The sequence below is a fragment of the Zootoca vivipara genome, chromosome 12 (assembly GCF_963506605.1).
Source record: "Zootoca vivipara chromosome 12, rZooViv1.1, whole genome shotgun sequence".
Lineage (NCBI taxonomy): Eukaryota > Metazoa > Chordata > Lepidosauria > Squamata > Lacertidae > Zootoca > Zootoca vivipara.
The window spans coordinates 50,107,489-50,125,628 of NC_083287.1; the positions used below are offsets into that span (position 1 = coordinate 50,107,489).

General features: G+C 43.1%; 1 protein-coding gene across 1 annotated transcript in view; it reads right to left on the reverse strand.

Moving 5' to 3' along the window:
- Positions 1-18,140, reverse strand: part of LOC118091630 (sodium channel protein type 5 subunit alpha-like) — a 298,412-nt gene that overhangs the window by 142,465 nt on the left and 137,807 nt on the right. The window contains exons 8-9 of the mRNA XM_060280924.1: positions 10,470-10,533; positions 3,586-3,727 (exon numbers count right to left, since the gene is read on the reverse strand). Coding sequence (XP_060136907.1) covers positions 3,586-3,727; positions 10,470-10,533 — 206 coding nt within the window. The remainder of the gene's footprint in view (positions 1-3,585; positions 3,728-10,469; positions 10,534-18,140) is intronic.

Below are 18,140 nucleotides of genomic sequence, written 5' to 3' on the forward strand. Positions count from 1 at the left end.
AGAGCCCATGCAGTGTATTGGTCCTCCTTGGCCTGGTTGGCCGAGGAAGTTCATTATATGGCAAGTCAGGAGGAGCAAAATGCTGCAGCTCAGTTCTGGTAGCGTCCTGAGCTGAAAGGCACTCCAATGTGTCCTCTTGCTGAATTCTATGCCTGCCTCTCTTTCTAAGCCATTATTTTGCACTTGGCTAGGATAGCTGAGTCAGTAGAGCATGAGCCTCTTAATCTCAGGGTTGTGGGTTTGAGCCCCACGTCAGGGGGTTGGCAAGTTGACTCTCATGATTCCTTCCAACTCTACAATCCTATGATTCTCTGGTGGGTGTAAGAAAATACAAAGTGGTCTAAGAAAATACAAAGTAGTTCCCGCAAGCTTGGAGTTACATCACCCCTGCCTTAGGGATCGGTTCCTGGTTATAGAATCACATGTCACGACTAACACCCCAGCCACTTAGCTTGTTTAAAGCTTTCTGAAATGAATGTTAGCTGCACAGGCAGTATTGCATTTATTTTTACAGGTCTGTATATTTTATTGTTTTAATGCTTCTAGCAAGCCAACCAGAATTTTTTTTTCAATCTGGCAACCTAAAAATATTTTATTGAAACAAAAGAACGGATAAAATTAAGGAAGTGAAATTATTATTTCCACAGGAACACTAACGTTTATTTACAAGCAAATCCACTTAGCCTCCGCTTACAAAGCATCAATCACTGGCAGATACTGGTGAAGGCAGCATAGTCTGAAAGTTGGTCACTAATTCACTTGCACCGAGTTAGGCCATCAGTCCTTATAGGCCAATATTGCCTACAATGGCTAGCAGAAGCTAGCCAGGATTTCAGCCATGGGTCTTTCCCAGCCATACCTAGAGATGCTGGGGATTGAACCTGGGACGTCCTGTGTGCAAAGCAGATTCTCTCACAGAGGTGGGGCCTCTCACTGAAGCATGGCAATGCTCACAAGGGAATTCAACACTGATGTGCCCAACACTTGCCAGTGGTGTGGACTAAACTGCTCTCACGAATCAATGCATCTATTGTTGCCACAACTTTACATTTTGCAGAGCTCTGGTACGTACAGAACATGGAATTCCATGGGTGCGAAAGAAGGCCTGTTGTTTCTGCTGGGCCCATTTGTCACGTATGCTTGAGGCCTCACTTTTGTGTGTGCAAAATACTCCCCAGTGCATAAAATGGGGAAATAGCTGCCTGCATGGAGGTCCTTGGGGTCAGTGAAGCCTGGCATATGGGCTGCTTCCTGTGTTATTGCATGACCTGAGGCTACCTTCAAAAAGAGCCATTTCCCCACGAACAATGCTGCTATATGAGCGAGGCTGATTAATGGGTTTTCCTCACCCAACTGGCACCCTTAATCCTGGGTGGGTGCCGATTAGAAAAGTCCGTGTGACTGTCTCCACTTATGTGGTTGTGACAATCACATAGAGCCATGTAGGATTACACCGCAGGAAACCAGCAGCCCCTGCAACCCTGTAATGGAGCCAATTCATGATTTGATAAATACACAAAGCTGGCTGATTTCACCACTGTGCCTTTTCCTTCTCAATTTATTTTTTTTTTTAAAATACATTTTATTCCGATTTTCCAAATTCAACAAATTAACAAAACCAATCTTTTATACAAAATCTTATATTCACATCTTTTACCTTGCTCCGCCGAGCTATGACTTCCCCCCCTCCCTTCATGCGGTTTTCTTGTTAATTCCCTTTTTTGCAGTTCCTTTTTTAACATATTGGTCAATTCGTAAGGTTTATTTTAATCCTGCGAGAGTTTTTAATGATCTACAGTTTTTCTCCATATAGTCCACATATTTACTCCAGTCCTTTTGAAACCTTGTCTCCCCCTGGTCACGAATCTTGCATGTCAATCTAGCAAGTTCAGCATAGTCCATCATTTTTATCTGCCACTCCACAATTGTAGGTAATTCCTGTAGTTTCCATTTTTGGGCTAACAAAGTCCTAGCCGCGGTTGTTGCATACATAAACAGTGTTTGATCTTCTTTTCTAATCTCTCCTCCTATTATTCCTAACAAAAATGCTTCTGGTTTTTTTGGGAAGGTATATCTAAACATCTTTTTCAATTCATTATATAAACTTTCCCAAAATCTTTTAACTTTTTCGCATGTCCACCACATATGATAAAATTCACCATCTTTCTCTTTACATTTCCAGCAACTTTTATCACTCATTCTATACATTTTAGCTAACTTAACTGGAGTTAAATACCATCTGTACATCATCTTATATACATTTTCTTTCAAGGCAGTACATGCTGTAAATCTTAAAGTTTGATTCCATAGTTTCAACCACGCATCATATTCAATATTATGCCCCAAATCTTTTGCCCATTTAATCATCACTTCTTTTGTCAACTCATCTTTTGTATACCACTCCAACAACAGATCATACATCTTTGTCAAAAGCTTTGTTTTGCCTTCTAGCACTTCTATTTGAAATTTGGATCTTTTATCCTCAAAACCTATTTTTCTATCTTCTTTAAGCACATCATTTATTTGATGGTATTCTATCCATCCTGTTAACACTCCTTTAATGTCCTCAAAAGGTTTTAAACTCCATCCTTTTTCAGTTTTCGTCAAGATTTCCTCATACGTGGCCCGCCTCTTTTCCATATTTACTTTCTTAACTGTTAATACCTCTGCTGGTGAGTTTTCCTTCTCAATTTATAAAGTGGACTATAAAAAGATGATATGTCACATGTCAATAAACGATTCTTCAGATATTCAAGGGTTTACATTGCAGCTAACAATTCAGATTTAATTTACAGGCTGGTTAATAAGATAGGTTTAAACGCACCTGATCTTCCAGTCTTATTATGAAGCGACACAATGTGGTTTCATGTTTGTTATGACTGAGTCAACAAGTCAAAATAAATGGCTGGAAGGAACATATACCGTGGGATTTATCTTGTGGGAAATGATACTGAAGGAACAACAAATGCAGTCCACAAACTACATTGGGAAATTCATATTTGTGTTTGACATTGTTCATATGGTGGAAATGGAAAAAAAATCCTGTTCCAGGTATTTCCCCCGTCTCAACTTTCCTAGGACATGATATAAGTGACTTAGCTCCCAAATACCAGAACAACCGTCTCCTTCCTTACAGACTATAGGGTGCCAAGATCAGTGGAGGGGGCTCTCTTGGTTGGTCTACCACCCTCATAAGCTTGAAGGGGAGATTGCAACCCAGGAGAGGGCCTTTTCTGTGTTGGCCCCTAAGCTGTGGAAGGTTAATCTGGCACCTTCATTATACAGCTTCTGGCAAAGGCTAAAGGCTCACCGCTTTAACCTGTCCTTTGACACCTGGAGTGTATATTTTTAGGACCCACCTTATTTTTGTGATTGTAAGCTGCTTTAAACTGTTTTTTATATTGGGTTTTAATTGTTTTAACCCACCTTAGTATGAAGGGTGGGTGATAAATAGCATAATAATAATAATTTGTACCTGGGAGACAAGTTTCCTCCTTTCCTAAATGGAAAGCCCATAGAGTCTGTGATGTGTTAAAGGAGAAGGTTATCCAGAAACAAAAGCAACCAGACAAATCAGTCTTCTACCTGTTGATAGAGGCGTTCCCAGCAATCCTGCGTCATGAGGCGGAACAAGGAGAGGAAGGCCCAGCCAAAGGTATCAAAGCTTGTGTACCCAAAGTCAGGATTATCACCAGCCTTTAGACAGATGTAATCGTCCGGACATGAACTGCAGGGAGAGAAGCAATAAGCAATAAAGGCTACTGGTGGGGAAAATTCTCAGTTTGGAGGTTTGGTTTGATGTGCAACGGAGTCATTGAATAATATTTTTTTAAAAAATAAAAATTTAAAAAACCCGACAGCACTAGCACACAAAACTTTGCCGCAAATGGTACTCACCCTCCCATGCTAGAGCCAATACCTGTCTGTCTCGCTGCAACAACCACAATTCCTGACGTCCCTTGTCCCCTAAATGCTGCCACCTGAACCAACCTGCCACCTGCTGGCTACATGGTCTGGACAGTCCCAGAAAAGATATCACTCCTCCATCCCCTGCTAGAGTTCTGAATTGACCCGTATGTAACAATGGCTTCATCTTATCATGCTACCGCATCATTTTCTACTGCCTCTCAACTAGTGATCTGTTTTCTATCCAAGGGCCCTAGAACAGGGGTCCCCAGACTTACCCGCCTTTTGGGCCGGTGGCCGCCCAAACAGGGGTCCCCAGACTTACCCACCTTTGGGCCGGTGACCGCTTTTGGGCCGGTGGCCGGAGGGCGGGGGAGTGCGTGCCAGTGCGCATGCGCAAACCCATTTACTGGCGCGGTGGCGCGCTTCCAGGCCGGGAAAATCGCTGAAAATTGTTTCTGCGCATGCGTATGGGCCTCCCCCGACCCAGAAGTGCACCTCCCCCGACCCGGAAGTGCACCAGAAATGACCTCTTCTGGGTCGGGAGAGGCTCATACGCATGCGCAGAAACGATTTTCGGTGATTTTTTTTCAGATCTGGAATCGCGCCGCCTTGCAGCGCGCCGCAAGAGCGGGCGGTGGCAGCGGGCGGCGGGGGTCGTCGCAGGTCGGATTGGGAGGCCAATTGGGCCGCATCTGGCCCGCGGACCGTAGTCTGGGGACCCCTGCCCTAGAACATTAAATATCACTCAGGTCACATATCGGGATGGACGAATCTGCCAATTTTGATTTCTTTCATTTTCCCAATACTAGTTCTCCACATTTCTGTAGCAATTTGTGACTACTTCTTTTATCATGAAAATTGATCAGCATTTTAGTGAGAATTTATCCCAACACCCAACTTTTTTTTTTGCAAGCCATATCCCCTAATATAATGGATCTTGTATGTTATTTTCTCAAATGCATGTATTTTTATACACATTTTGCCCTAATAGATACATGTTTGTACACAATATTTGACTGGAGAACTGCACTGCAAAATCTGGAGTATGCGAATCTCAAAGGATAATTGTTTTCTGCTTATCCTGCTGCTTCGAAAACTGTGAATGAGGTAGTTCCTCATTAAAGTGCAAAGAAAATGTTGTATATTGTAATAAAGTTTAATTTTAATAATAATAATAATAATAATAATAATAAGTGCAAAGAAAATCAAATTTCCTCCCCTTCTCTAATTCATGTAGGGCTGTATCAAAACTCCAGTTCGCAGACAGCAATTTGGGGCAGACACTTCATTTTTGTTTCAAGTGGATGGATGGGATGCTGTGGACATAGTTTTCTGTCCCTTCTCCCCATTCATTTAGCAGTTCAGAATACTTCTGTTCTGTAGGCTGGAGTTATGTAGGCTCAAGGTCCAAAAATGACAGAGACTGATGAGCCAGAATAACCCAACACTGGTAGAGACTGGGCAATCTGTCTTTCAGGAATCATGTTTCCACTGAGGAACCCTCAAAAGGCTTCTGCAAAAGCCCTGGGTTCCCTGGAATGCAGCTGGAAAACTGTTGCTCTTTTTTACAGAATCCAAAAGGGTTTTACAGAATCCAAAAGGGTTTTACAGAATCCAAAAGGGTTTAGCCAAGTCTCTGCTTTTGGATTTTCTAGCAAATATACTCTGGACAACTTATACGCCGGGGGGGGGGGGGGGGAGGGACGAGCCTGTCACGTTATCAAAATCTTCTGATTTACAAGGAGTGGCAATGCGAACGTTTTCCTTTTACATCTTTCCAGAAGAACATCCACAGGACACCATACAATTAATCACAATAAAAAAAGTACAGTGCTATTGATTAAGGACAGTTAACAGCATCAGCCTGCCCACCCATCCATCAGGCTGTACTCAACAATGTGGGCTGGACACTTTTTTAAAAAAAGGCTTTTTTAGTCAAATCAGCAACAGAGATTGTATATCCCTGATATCAACCTCTACTGTATGAGGCAAACATAATTAGCACAGATGGCTTTTTAAAAGGATTAGACAAGTTCATGGACAAATTCAATAGCCATTAACCATAATAGCGAAGTGGAACTTCCATGTTGAGACGCACTGTATCCCCGAGTACCACGAGGGACAAACAGGAGGGGACAGCTGTTTCCCTGTTTGTGAGCTCCTTGGTGGCAACTGGCTGATCACAAACAGCAACAGAATGTGATGAACCCAGCAGGACGCTGGAATTTGCAAAGAACGAATTCTCAAGCATCCCTACTCACATGACCTGCCTGAATCCGCCCAGCTCCACCCGCCAAGTCACCCTTCAACCTGCCTCCAGGCACCAGAATCTGATGAATCAATGGCTAGCTACTCTTAACAAATAAGTTCTCTCTTTTGAGTTACACACCAAATTCCAAGAGGGCTTTTAGTGCAAACTGCAAAAAGCAATTCTTTAATTCTACCTCTGCAGAGTGTCTAACAGGTGCCTGATTTTTTTTTTTAATGTGCTTATAGGGATTTTCTAATGAAACGCTGCAGCAGCAGCAACAACAACAACAGAAATAGTTCCCTAAGGAGGTTTTAAAAATAACGTTGAGGTTCACTGGAGAATTTTCTAAGGCCTCATTCTCCTCCTAAATTACTCGTATTTATAAACTTGAGGTGAAACAATACATCTGAAACTGAGGAAGAAAGATGTTCCATCCTATAGAACATAAAATTCACTTTGGTCTCAATCTATAAATGAAAATGAGGGTCCAAGAGAGGATAATGGCAATTAAGGTTTCTATAGCAACCATAGCTAGGATGCCCTTGCCAAAGGTGCTCTCTTGTTACATCTTCAAGTTGCCCCAGTGGCTTCATTCCTTTCCTTGGGGTTTGCCAACCAAGCTTTCTTGACAATTTCAGAAGGGGCAGAAGGCAAATGCCTCTCTAGTGCCCATAGAAACAGGTTTCCAGGTTGCAATTCCCCTCCTGTAAAGAGTACGGCTCCTGCACTTTTAACTGTGGCAAAATGCCAAAAAACTAGACTTGTAGAACTGTAGAGTCATGTAGTCTGCAATGCATGAATTCATGCATGGGAACAGAACCTGCAACCTTGGCATTATCAGCACAACACTCTAACCAACTGAGGTACGCAGGCCTGCCAGTGGGAATTTCACCTGTTGAATTTTTGCGTGCCCTGCAGCTGTGAAAGGCCCAGGAGCCTTGCCACAGAAAAGGTGGCAACCCTGAGAGGCCAGACCAGGCATGAATGAAATCCACGTATTGTTTACATTTTTAAACTTGCTCTTTCATGGGTGTAGGTACCACCTTTCATTTCAATGAATATCTGTGCAGGGTAGTCCCTGACTGTAGGGAGGGAGGTGCCAAGCATATAATGCTAGTTATTTGTGATTACAGTGCATACCCATCAACTCCCGGATTGAAAAATCCGGGATCAGCAGCAGCGCTGCACTGGAAGTCGCTTCTATGCATGTCCAGACTATACCTGCCAAGTTCCTGCCAGAAAAATAAGGGACCGGACCGGAAGTAGCAGATAGCAGACCGGAAGTAGCGCTGCCGCCATTTTGGAACTGGGCAGAGCAGCATCAAAAGTCGCTTCTGAGCATGCTCCGCCCAGTTCAAAAATGGCCACCGCACCAGAAAACGTTTCTGCGCATGTCCAGAGACTCCAGACATGCGCAGAAGGAGCCTCCCCTGGCCGGTAAGTAAACCGGGAAAAAAAAAAACCGTTTTTTTCAGCTGGGAACAGCTGGAAAAACAGGGGTTTCCCGGGGAATACGGGAGACTTGGCAGCTATGGTCCAGACATGCGTAGAAGCGACTTCCGGTGCTGGCACTGCCCAATTTCCGGTGCCCAGACATGGGCAGAGCGGCACCGGAAGTCGCTTCTACACATGTCTGGACATATGTAGAAGTGACTTCCAGTGCTGCTCTGCCCAATTTTTGAAAATCCGGGGGAATTATGGGATATTTCACCATTCGGGACAACAGCGGGAAACGGCTTTAAAAATGGGGGTTTCCCCATGAAAAACGGGAGACTTGGCAGGCATGTTACAGTGGTAGCTCAGTTCTCAAACACCTTGGTACTCAAACAACTTGGAACCCAAACACTGCAAACCCGGAAGTAAGTGTTCTGTTTTGCAAACCTTTTTCAGAAGCCGAACGTGCTCCATTTTGAGTGTTAAGCTTCCGATTTGAGTGCTGCACTTCCCTTTTGAGCGTTACGCTGAGGTCTGCCTGTTTTTTCTATTTACAGTGGTACCTCTACTTACAAATAACTCTACTTAGGAATGTTTCTACTTACGAATGGAGCTCTGTCTGCCATCTTGGATGCAGTTTAGATAGGGCTGCTTCTACTTACGAATTTTTTCTCCCAATGCATTCCTATGGGATTCGACTTACAATTTTTTTCGACTTACGAATGTGTGTTCAGAACGCATTAAATTCGTAAGTAGAGGTACCACTGTATTTTACGTTTTTGTGGCTCTTTTTTGTTTTATTTTTGTGACTGTGTGGAACCCAGTTCAGCTACTGATTGATTGACTGCGTGACTGCAGTACATTGCTTATTGCTTTCATTTTATGGATCAATGGTCTCGTTAGATAGCAAAATTCATGTTGCTGTTTTAGGGGTTGTTTTTAAAAGTCTGGAACGGATTAATCCATTTTGCATTACTTTCTATGGGAAAGCGCTCCTTGGTTTTGGAACGCTTTGGTTTTGGAATGGAATTCTGGAACGGATTAAGTTTGAGAACCAAGGTACCACTGTAAATATATACAGTGCTACCTTGGTTTTTGAACGTAATCAGTTCTGCAAGACCGTTCGATTTCCCAAACATTCAAAAACCAAAAACTCAGTACGGAAGCCTCAAAACGGAAAACTCAATATGGAAGCCCCGTGGCATGTTCGACTTCCGAGGCATGTTCAAAAACCAAAGCATTTACTTCTGGGTTTATGGCGTTTGAAAGCCAAAACATTTGTCGACTGAGATGTTCAAGAACCAAGGTACCACTGTATATGCCTTACACAAATGGTTGAAAATAAATCTTTACTTCTCAGGCTGCCAACCCTTGAACAACAAGTATTATTTACAAACTGCTCTCATCTTCACAGTCAGGATAGAGCTAATAGGAAAAATTCCCAACTGCCAACTGCCAATTTCCAACTGCCACCTCCTTTCTCCAGTACCATCCATTCTTTGTGAATGAAATTGCATTACACATACTAAGACATATTAAAGATGTTTGAGGAACATGCGTAGTGTGAGGACAGAGTCTGCTCCTGCAATGCTTCCTTGCACAAAGTTCCTTCACTGAACATGCAGAGGAGCCTTCAAGTGCCTGTAGCTCAGGGGCAGAGCATCTGCTTTGCATGTAGAAGGTCTGCGGTTCAATCCCCAGCATCTCCAGGACAGGCTGGGAAAAACCTGCTGCGAGCCACTGCCAGTCCGTGTAGGGAACACAGGGCTAGTCCCAGCAGTCTGGCTCAGCACATGGCAGCTCCCTATGTTTCTAAGAGGGCACCTGCCGGTCTCCGAAGCAGCCACAGTTTTTAGACCTCCAGAATCAACTGCCATTTCAGTGATTTCCAAAGGACATTAAAGAACACAAGCCTGTTCCCTCGTCTCCCGAGGTAGAACACTAGAATTAATCATCAATCAGTCTCTCCCTTGTATTTCTGATGTCTCACTCCCACATTTCACTTTTATCCCCCCCACCCCGTTTCTTTTTCTTTCATATTTTTTCATTATTATTATTATTATTTTAAAGGCACTAATCCACAACATCAAACACATTATCAAGTTTCCAGGAGGAAAAAAAAAGAAATGAATGGCTAAAGAAAGAACTGGTAATAAGACTCCGAAAGAATGCGGCTTTGAACTGGCAAGACACATCACTCTTCCTCCCCCACTGTTTGGAAAATTGCATTATCATGCCTGAAAGATTCACCACCACCGCCATGTCTATTATTGCTGACCCTTAGAAGAGGAAATCTCCATTCTCCTGTAAGTAGGACAGAGCTGAACTAATAACTATATTTGAGGGGGGAGGGGCAATATATATATATATATATATATATATATATATATATATATATATATATATATATATATATGCGCCCTAACATGGGTGTTTCAGTTGCTCCGTTTTTAACAACATTCCTATAGAGGCTGTATTTTACTGTTTTAAAGACATAATTTAGACAGAAGGAATGCCCGTGCCAACATAGAAACTAAGTGCTAAGTGCTACCTCATTAAAAAGGTGTAATAATACTTTTGCTTAACTATCATCAAATATAGTTTCTTTCACTTTTTATTGTATATTGGTGGTTTTTTTTGTGGTATTTTTTTCTTTTTTCTCCCCCCCCCTCTATTTTCTCCTTTTTCTTCTTTCCTTTCCCTGTTTTATTATAAGTTGGTTCTTTTGTACAATTTTGACCTGTATTTGAGTTATGTTGATTTGTATTGATTTATGTTGAGTTACGTTAATTTTATGGATAATATGTTTAATATTAAATAAAGATAATTTTTAAATTAAAAACAAAACAAAACACTATCATCAAATATTACTTACCCAGCATCTGTGCTGTTGCCACAAAGTAGTGCGTCCATGGTGCCCTCTTTTTTGAAGTAGTTATCTGCAACACAAACAGAGTCAGCGTTTATTTCCAGCATGTTTCCTTCACAAAAGGTGCAGCAAGCTTGGGAGAAATGGAGGTCTTTCACTGGCCCGGTTACGGTAGGTGGAGAATGGTGCAAAACTCCTTGCAACACAGAAAGCTAGCACTGGGCTAGAATCTTTCACCCAGATGTACTACGGTAGTTTTCTACACGCAAGGGTGCATTTTGTCAACGTGGAGGACCATATGAAAACAATACCACAACATCTACCCTATGAACCTATACCTTGGGCAGTCCCTTTTATGAAGGCAGCAGCCGCAATCTCTAAACTATGCACCCTCCCCAAACTACAGTTCCCAGTCCATTGCCCCCATAGAGGTGCCTTGCATAAGATTCTGGCACACAGACTCCTGGTGCTTAGATGGCTCTGCAGATAAGGAGAGGGGCTGGATTTCTAGGGGAAACACAGGTGAGGCCTCTATACAATGATGCTGTCCATCAGGCAAAGGCTTTTTCCACCTGCCTTTCCCCACCCATTCCAGCCCTAGGAGCCTTTCCCAGACCATGACTTTGAGAACAGCAGAAGCAGTGGGGAAGAAGGGAATGCAGGGATATTAAAAAAAAAAAAAAACCCACAAATTTATAAGCTGTGCGTTCTTGTTTCTCAACTTGATCCTTTTACATGATTTTGCATGTTTCGTGGTATTTTATGCATTGTGGCTTGCCGTTATTTTTACTGATTATAGTTCAGTAATTCTTTATTGTAATTGTTAAGTGTAAAGTCTTCAATGATTATTTGCTATGTTTAATTTTACTGTTTATTATTATATCCTAATGGATTGTTGAACATTGCTTTATTTGATATGAGTTGCTTATTTTAAAGCTATTGTGACTTTTTTTTTGTATCGGATCAGATTGCTATTAGGTGTGTGATTTTTGCTGTTTATTTTGTTGTTTCTTCAGCTTGTAAACTGCCTTGTTGTGTAGTAATACAGAAAGGCGGCATACAAATTAAAAGGGAAATGAAACAAAATACAAGATCATGGTCAGATGCAGTTCGCCTTGCACATTTGCCCAGCCAAGGAAGAGCAAGAAAGAGGGAAAGAGAGTTCTGCTTTTGGTGTCATCCCTTGCGCGCATCCACACTTCGGCCTACTTTTGCAAATACCTGGCTTTTCCTTGCCTTCATAGCATAGTCAATAGAAAAGAGATGTAACGAACAAACAAAAGCCCACAGAGACATTTCTTAAGGATTTCTTCTGGCCCATGACTTCCATCACCAACTAGTTAGGGCTAAGCCAGGCATCTCCAAACTTCAGCCCTCCAGATGTTTTGGACTACAATTCCCATCATCCCTGATCACTGCTCCTGTTAGCTAGGGATCATGGGAGTTGTAGGCCAAAACATCTGGAGGGCCGGAGTTTGGGGATGCCTGGGCTAAGCCAAAATGCTATCCCTCCATATTTCACCATTCATTTGCAGGAACAATATTTAAGGGGGGAGTGAAGGGGAGCAATGGGCAGGGGGGGGGGTGAACTTCCTATAGTACTTCCTGGCATCTTAAAAGCTAACAGCTGCCATTTTCCCCCCAGCGGAGTGAGGACAGGAGTTACTGCCCTCACTCTGTCTTCAGAATGCTGTTGCATGGTGCTTCCAAACTGAGAGCAATGTCCTCGCTCGCCTTTCTTAAAGAAATAAAAATAATCCCTCACTCTTGACTGGCTTCAGAATAACACTACACTTCCATGGGTTGCCATCCTGAAGCCGGGCAGAATGAAGGCCAAACTTCCTGCCCTCACTCTGCCCATGGCTCATGGAAAAATGGTGGCCTTCAACAGACTAAATGCTGGGATGCAAGTGAAATGAGCAAGAAAGAAAATTCGGGAATCTTTTGCACCCTCATTTTGAGCTGAAGGTTCTGCTAAAAAAAAAAAAAAAGAAAGCCTTTCATCTCAGCAATGAATAATACAAAAGGACCCGAACAGCAGCTTGCTTCCAGATAAGCTGCATTGTTTCATAATCAATAACAAACAACTTCTTTTTTTTAGTAGTATTCTTCCCATCTATCCCCCCACCACCCAAGGAGCTAGATGTTGGGTGTGATGGTGTTGAGTGAAACTTAGCTGTCTCTGGATGTAGCAAGGCGCCTATAAAGCATAACAGCATGACCGCGGCAGGAAGGAATGTTCAGAAAGCAGCCTCATACCAGCTACGGGAGAGATAAAAGATAAAACGGCAGTGCTAGCTGTCCCCCTTCCATTCAAAGGGGCGAATCACTCTAGCTCGACACAAAAACAAGGGGCTGTTATTTGGGGACACTTCCACTTATGGGCTGAATGAGGGCCTTGCCAACAAAACACAGCGGAATGAAGTGGCAGAGCCCTGGGGTGGCAAAAGAGACTGTACCGCTTTAGTGTTCAAAACAAAACAGCAAACCTCTCTGGAATTAGAAAGCTAGCAATGAAGGGTACAGACTTCACAGTCAAGACCTTTGTTTCTGAAAGAATGTGTTTATGTATGCAACTACGGCCGCACGGATTTTATTAGCACAACATTGGGAAAAAGAAGGTGCCCCAGCTAAAGAAGATTGGCAAGTTAAATTAATGGAATATGCTGAAATGGCAAAATTGACAATGAGACTAAGAGGAAGAGGCGACAAGGAATTTAAAGAAGAATGGAAGATGTTTGTTGCATATATACAGAAGCATTGTACACAGGTTAATACATTAGCAGGGTTTTAAGATTACTCGTGAATTTCTTATGAATGGATGATAGGTAATTTAAATAGATTTTAAATTTAACAATGGACATGCAGTATGTTGATAAATAATAGAACCAAGGAAGGGACTAGAGGGAAGTCAATTTGCTTGTTTTTTTGCATTGTTGTTGTTTTTATTTTTGTTATTTTTGGAAAATTAATAAAACATTATCTATATAAAAAGACCTTTGTTCCTGGGGCACTAGTTCTTGCATTGGGGAACTGAAAATCACCTCTGTCCTGTGCTGATGTCCACTACCACCATTGCAGGGTTCTATTACCTCACTCAACAAGATGTATAAGATTGGCTCTAAGCCGATCTATATATTACACCAGGGGAACCTCTGGACGCTGTTGGACTCCAATTCCCATCATCGCCAGCCAGCATGGCCAGGGGGCAAGGATGATGGGGCTTGTAGTCTAACAACATCTGAAGGGCACCCTGTTGCCAACCCCTGCACGACACAGAATGTGGTAGATTGAGACAGCAGAAATCTGGATTGCACCTGCAAGTGCGCCGATGTCATAGTTCCAGTGCTTCTCCCACAAGAAAAAATTAACGAGAATATCAGAGGGGGCTATGGCAAACATTTCTCCATGACGTGCTAGATTGGATTTTATCATGGGGGAACGCTGCAGAATGAGACAAACCTGCAGTCCAAAATGATGCGATCCTAATTTCGTCTATGTTAGCCTTTCACCTAATTCTGCAATAATGGGTTGGTCGAAATATTATGGCATCTGGTGGCAGACAAAGATCCGAGAACCCAGCAAGAGATGTGGGCTGGATTGTAACCAATGAGCAGCTGGCAACAGAAGGGTTAAGCGCACCCCATGTGTGCAGTTCTGCCCTGCAAATTGCTTGTCTCCTTGGCAGCCTAGTATATGTACCTTTAGGTCAGGAACCGATGCTGCAGATAGGGCAACATTAAACCAACACTGTATTCGTCCATTCAAAAGATCATGAGGGCTTAAACTGGATGGGAGGGGAACAGGAAAGTCCCTGCTACACCCCAAGTTTCCTGCATTCACCAAGAAAGTCTAAAGGAGGCTTGGAAGTGTGCATGAAGGGAATGCGCTTACAAGCCTTCCCTGTGAGAACGACTCCTGTATTATCAATGGTTCCTGAACAGGAAAAGGCTTATAAGCACGTTCAGCTAAACACGTTTGCAAGCCCCTTTCAGGCCCAGCTCTGCAGGGGCATTGGGGTGGGGCCAGGATGGGCATTTGCAGGTGCCCACAACTCTTCCTCTGCAGCTGAAGTCTCCATGTGCTCTTGTGAACACGTTAAGGGGATACCCTCCAACATTTATCCAGTGAAAATAGGGACACCCTAAGGGAAAGCAGGGCATTGTGGGATCAAATCCGAAACCAGGGCAGCTTCTGTAGATCCAAAACTTTCCTTGGAATATAGGGACACTTATTGGAGCGTCTGTAAGGGTTTGTTATATCAAATTCAACTACAACACACACATACACACAGGCCTCAGCCAATCCTGGTTGCCACAATTCCCCACAAAAACAGGCATCGAGCAGTTTCAATTCGCTTTGACTAACCTCTCTCTAAAAGCAAGGCCTCAACCAGCCTCAGCTACCATAAACTCCCTTGGCGGAAAAAGGCGTAACCAGTGTTGCACAACTGCAAGTTCTCTCTCCTTGACATGCACAGTTTCCAAGAATATGATTTGAGATTCCTTTGCTAAAGGCCAGCCGTCAGACTTGTGATGTGGGAGCATTTGAGCAAACAGGGATGTTACCCAGCAGTTGCCAGACCCTCGATGTTCCTTGACTTCCTATCCCACTTCTGGCGTTGCAGAAAGCCTCCTAGCTTTCCAGACAGATTTATCAGAAACAGGTTTCCCACCGATCAAGAAACGCTCATCCCCTCCAGCAGGTATCTCAGCCTCGTCTCAAGCCAAGGTGCAAAACTGGCTGGCACTTCTAGCCGGAATAATTGGATCCGAAAGGCAGCCTTTCAAACGACAAGGAACCCTTAGTCACAAGGATTTCGACTGCCTCATGCAATGCAGAAAAGATGCCAGGAAGGAAATTATGTAGGTGAGGCCAGATGGCCTTTTGAGATTGCAAAGAAACTCCCATCGCAGGACAATCACAGACAAAAACTTCCTGTCACTTGTCAAAAGAACTAGCAGAGTCTCCCTCAACCATTATTGACTATGAAGTCACTGAGTCACCTTAGAAAAGCTCTCCTTCCCCTCACAGCTACCTGTAATAATACCGGTCAACCTTTCAGAATTGCTTCAACGATCACTGAGGCAACGTTCCCTGCGAACGATTAGGTTGCAAACTTGTGTGCAGGGCCTGTTTTATTTTTAATTAATGGTCTCGTTCACATGTACTACAGAGCATAAACCATGGTGAGGGAAATCAGTCTGCGCATGGGACTTCTCCTTCGCGAGCAGCTTCACTGCACAAAGGGGAAGCCACTTGCTAAGGAGCTGTGTCACTCCTTCCCTGAACCAATTTTAAACTAGGGTTCAAATCAAGTTTTTAAAGGTTTTAAAAAACCTTTTAAAAAAACCATTAGCCCTGTCCCCAAACTGAATGAATCCAGGGCAGGGCAGGTGACAAAGGGCACAGCCCCAGTATATAATGGTTGGAACAATATTTCAGGTATCTTGAACCCAATATATAGACAGGTCACAGGATGGGATGCTGCTTTTGCACAGCAAAACTAGATTGTGGCTATTCAGTCAAGGGCATTGGGAGCATAGCTGCCAAGTTATCCCTTTTTTTAAGGGATTTTCCCTTATGCTGAATAGGCTTCCTCGCGAGAAAAGGGAAAACTTGGCAGCTATGATTGGGAGGGACTCCCCCCAAAAAATAGTTCAATTGGGGGTTTAAAATCCCTGTAAACCCCCCCCCCCCCAATGATGGCAAACTTCAGATTCATCCAGCTATTGATCTGTTTTGCTTCCCTCTAAGCCAAACAGCATATTTGCCTTTTGCTATTTACATCTCATAAATCTAGGCTGAGTCATAAATCTTAAACTCCACTTTATTACTAAATGTACCCTTAATATCTCAATCAAGATGTATTTTCCATCGTCAGGTTGGCAGGCCAGGAATTGTAAGCTTCTTTCCTAGAACCGTAATGTCTACCCACACAAAAGGATCCATATATAGTATGTGTGTTATTTCCCCTCTGACCATCGAAACATTGTTCTTCTTCAAATATTATGCAATATATATATATATATATATATATATATATATATATATATATATATATATATATAATTAGTTCCAAGCCAGCCAATGATGTATATACATTCAGACTTCTGTTCAGGAAATAGCGTGTAGAATCTTAATGCCGGCAATGGCTGATTGATCCTCTAAAGTCCTGCGTCTTAACCTTCATCCAGGAAAACTAAAAACTTGATAGTTTCAGAGGCTAATAGCTGTTTGTATTTTAACCTCAGTACGTTAGTTTTTAAATACAAAGTAAGAAACTGACATAGGCAGTTTTAGGGGGTATTTTTCTTCCTCAAGTTGGATTCAGATGTGTCTTGGGGGTGGTACTGCCCCCCCCAAAAGCCAGGTGAAGTGTGTTCGAAGATGGGACACTTATCTGCTTCTCTGGGTTGGGTTTTCCTCAAAAGAGCAGGTTGGGGAGGGACCCAGCATGGGACATTGGCTGAGACAAAAAAGTACCCAAATGGCAAAGAATGGGTAGATTTTGTGAGGGTGGGTTTTTGTTTTGGCCCCAAGCATTTTGCATTTACAGAATTAAAACTATAAGCGGTAAGTAGAAGAAATTTAGGAACATTACTTACTGCCTTGCAAGTGACAATATCCTAGGACAGCCTTAGGCAACCTCGTGTCCTCCAAATATTGCTGGACTACAATTGACCAAAACAACTTTTGATGGGGGAGGGGGAGATCAGTGACACACTCCCACACATTGGGCTTGAAAAACCAAATGACTGGGTACGTGAAAGACTCTGTTCCCTCACCCAAGCTCCAGTGAGCACCCAACACCTGCCTATCTCTCTGTCTTCCATCCTGCACCTACATTCATTGCCTCCCCCCACTGCACTCCTTGATGCTCAACACTCCACTGTGGCAGGGGTACTGTGGTAAAGGGGTACTGTGGTTAATCCAGAAGGCGGCAGCTAGACTGGTGACTGGGAGCAGCCGCCGAGACCACATAACACCGGTCTTGAAATATCTACATTGGCTCCCAGTACATTTCCGAGCACAATTCACCTGGCCCACCCCAGGTCTCCTCCCAGAAGCCCACAAACCCCTGGGGCTGAACCTGAGTCCCCTGGGAAGGCTATTGCCCTATGGAATTTCATTTGGAGTCTGCCCCAGATGCTTCATTCATTGGCCCCTATTTCCATGCTAGCTTTCTTTGAATAGACCATGATCCCCTGAGCAAGCATGGGCATCTCTTCACATTTCCCTGGATTCTGTCTGAGATACCACTTCCTAATGAACAGTGGCAGGCTTTTACTTAATCTAGTCCTCGTTTGATCGAATTTAGCGTCCCTATTCCTCGCTTTATCTGCATTCGCGACATCAATCTTCAAGCAATTGAAATGCGGAATCTTATTATGTAGCGTGATCAATACCCCTCAAATGATGTTAAGTCATTCATCTCCACACAATACTTACAAAATGATTGATTCCTCAGCTCCGCCACTTATATTTGCCCTAAAGGGTTGTTGGGTTGTTCCCCCACACACACAACCACATGACAACAATGAAGCACTAAAGCCAGGGAAATAAGAAATGAAATGGCCTAACCAGTTCAGGGTGCGAGTCCTCTCTTCCGCAACTCCTGACCATGTGCATATTGACTCTCTGCCCATTTTCTCTCCTAATTTTTCTTCTGATTTA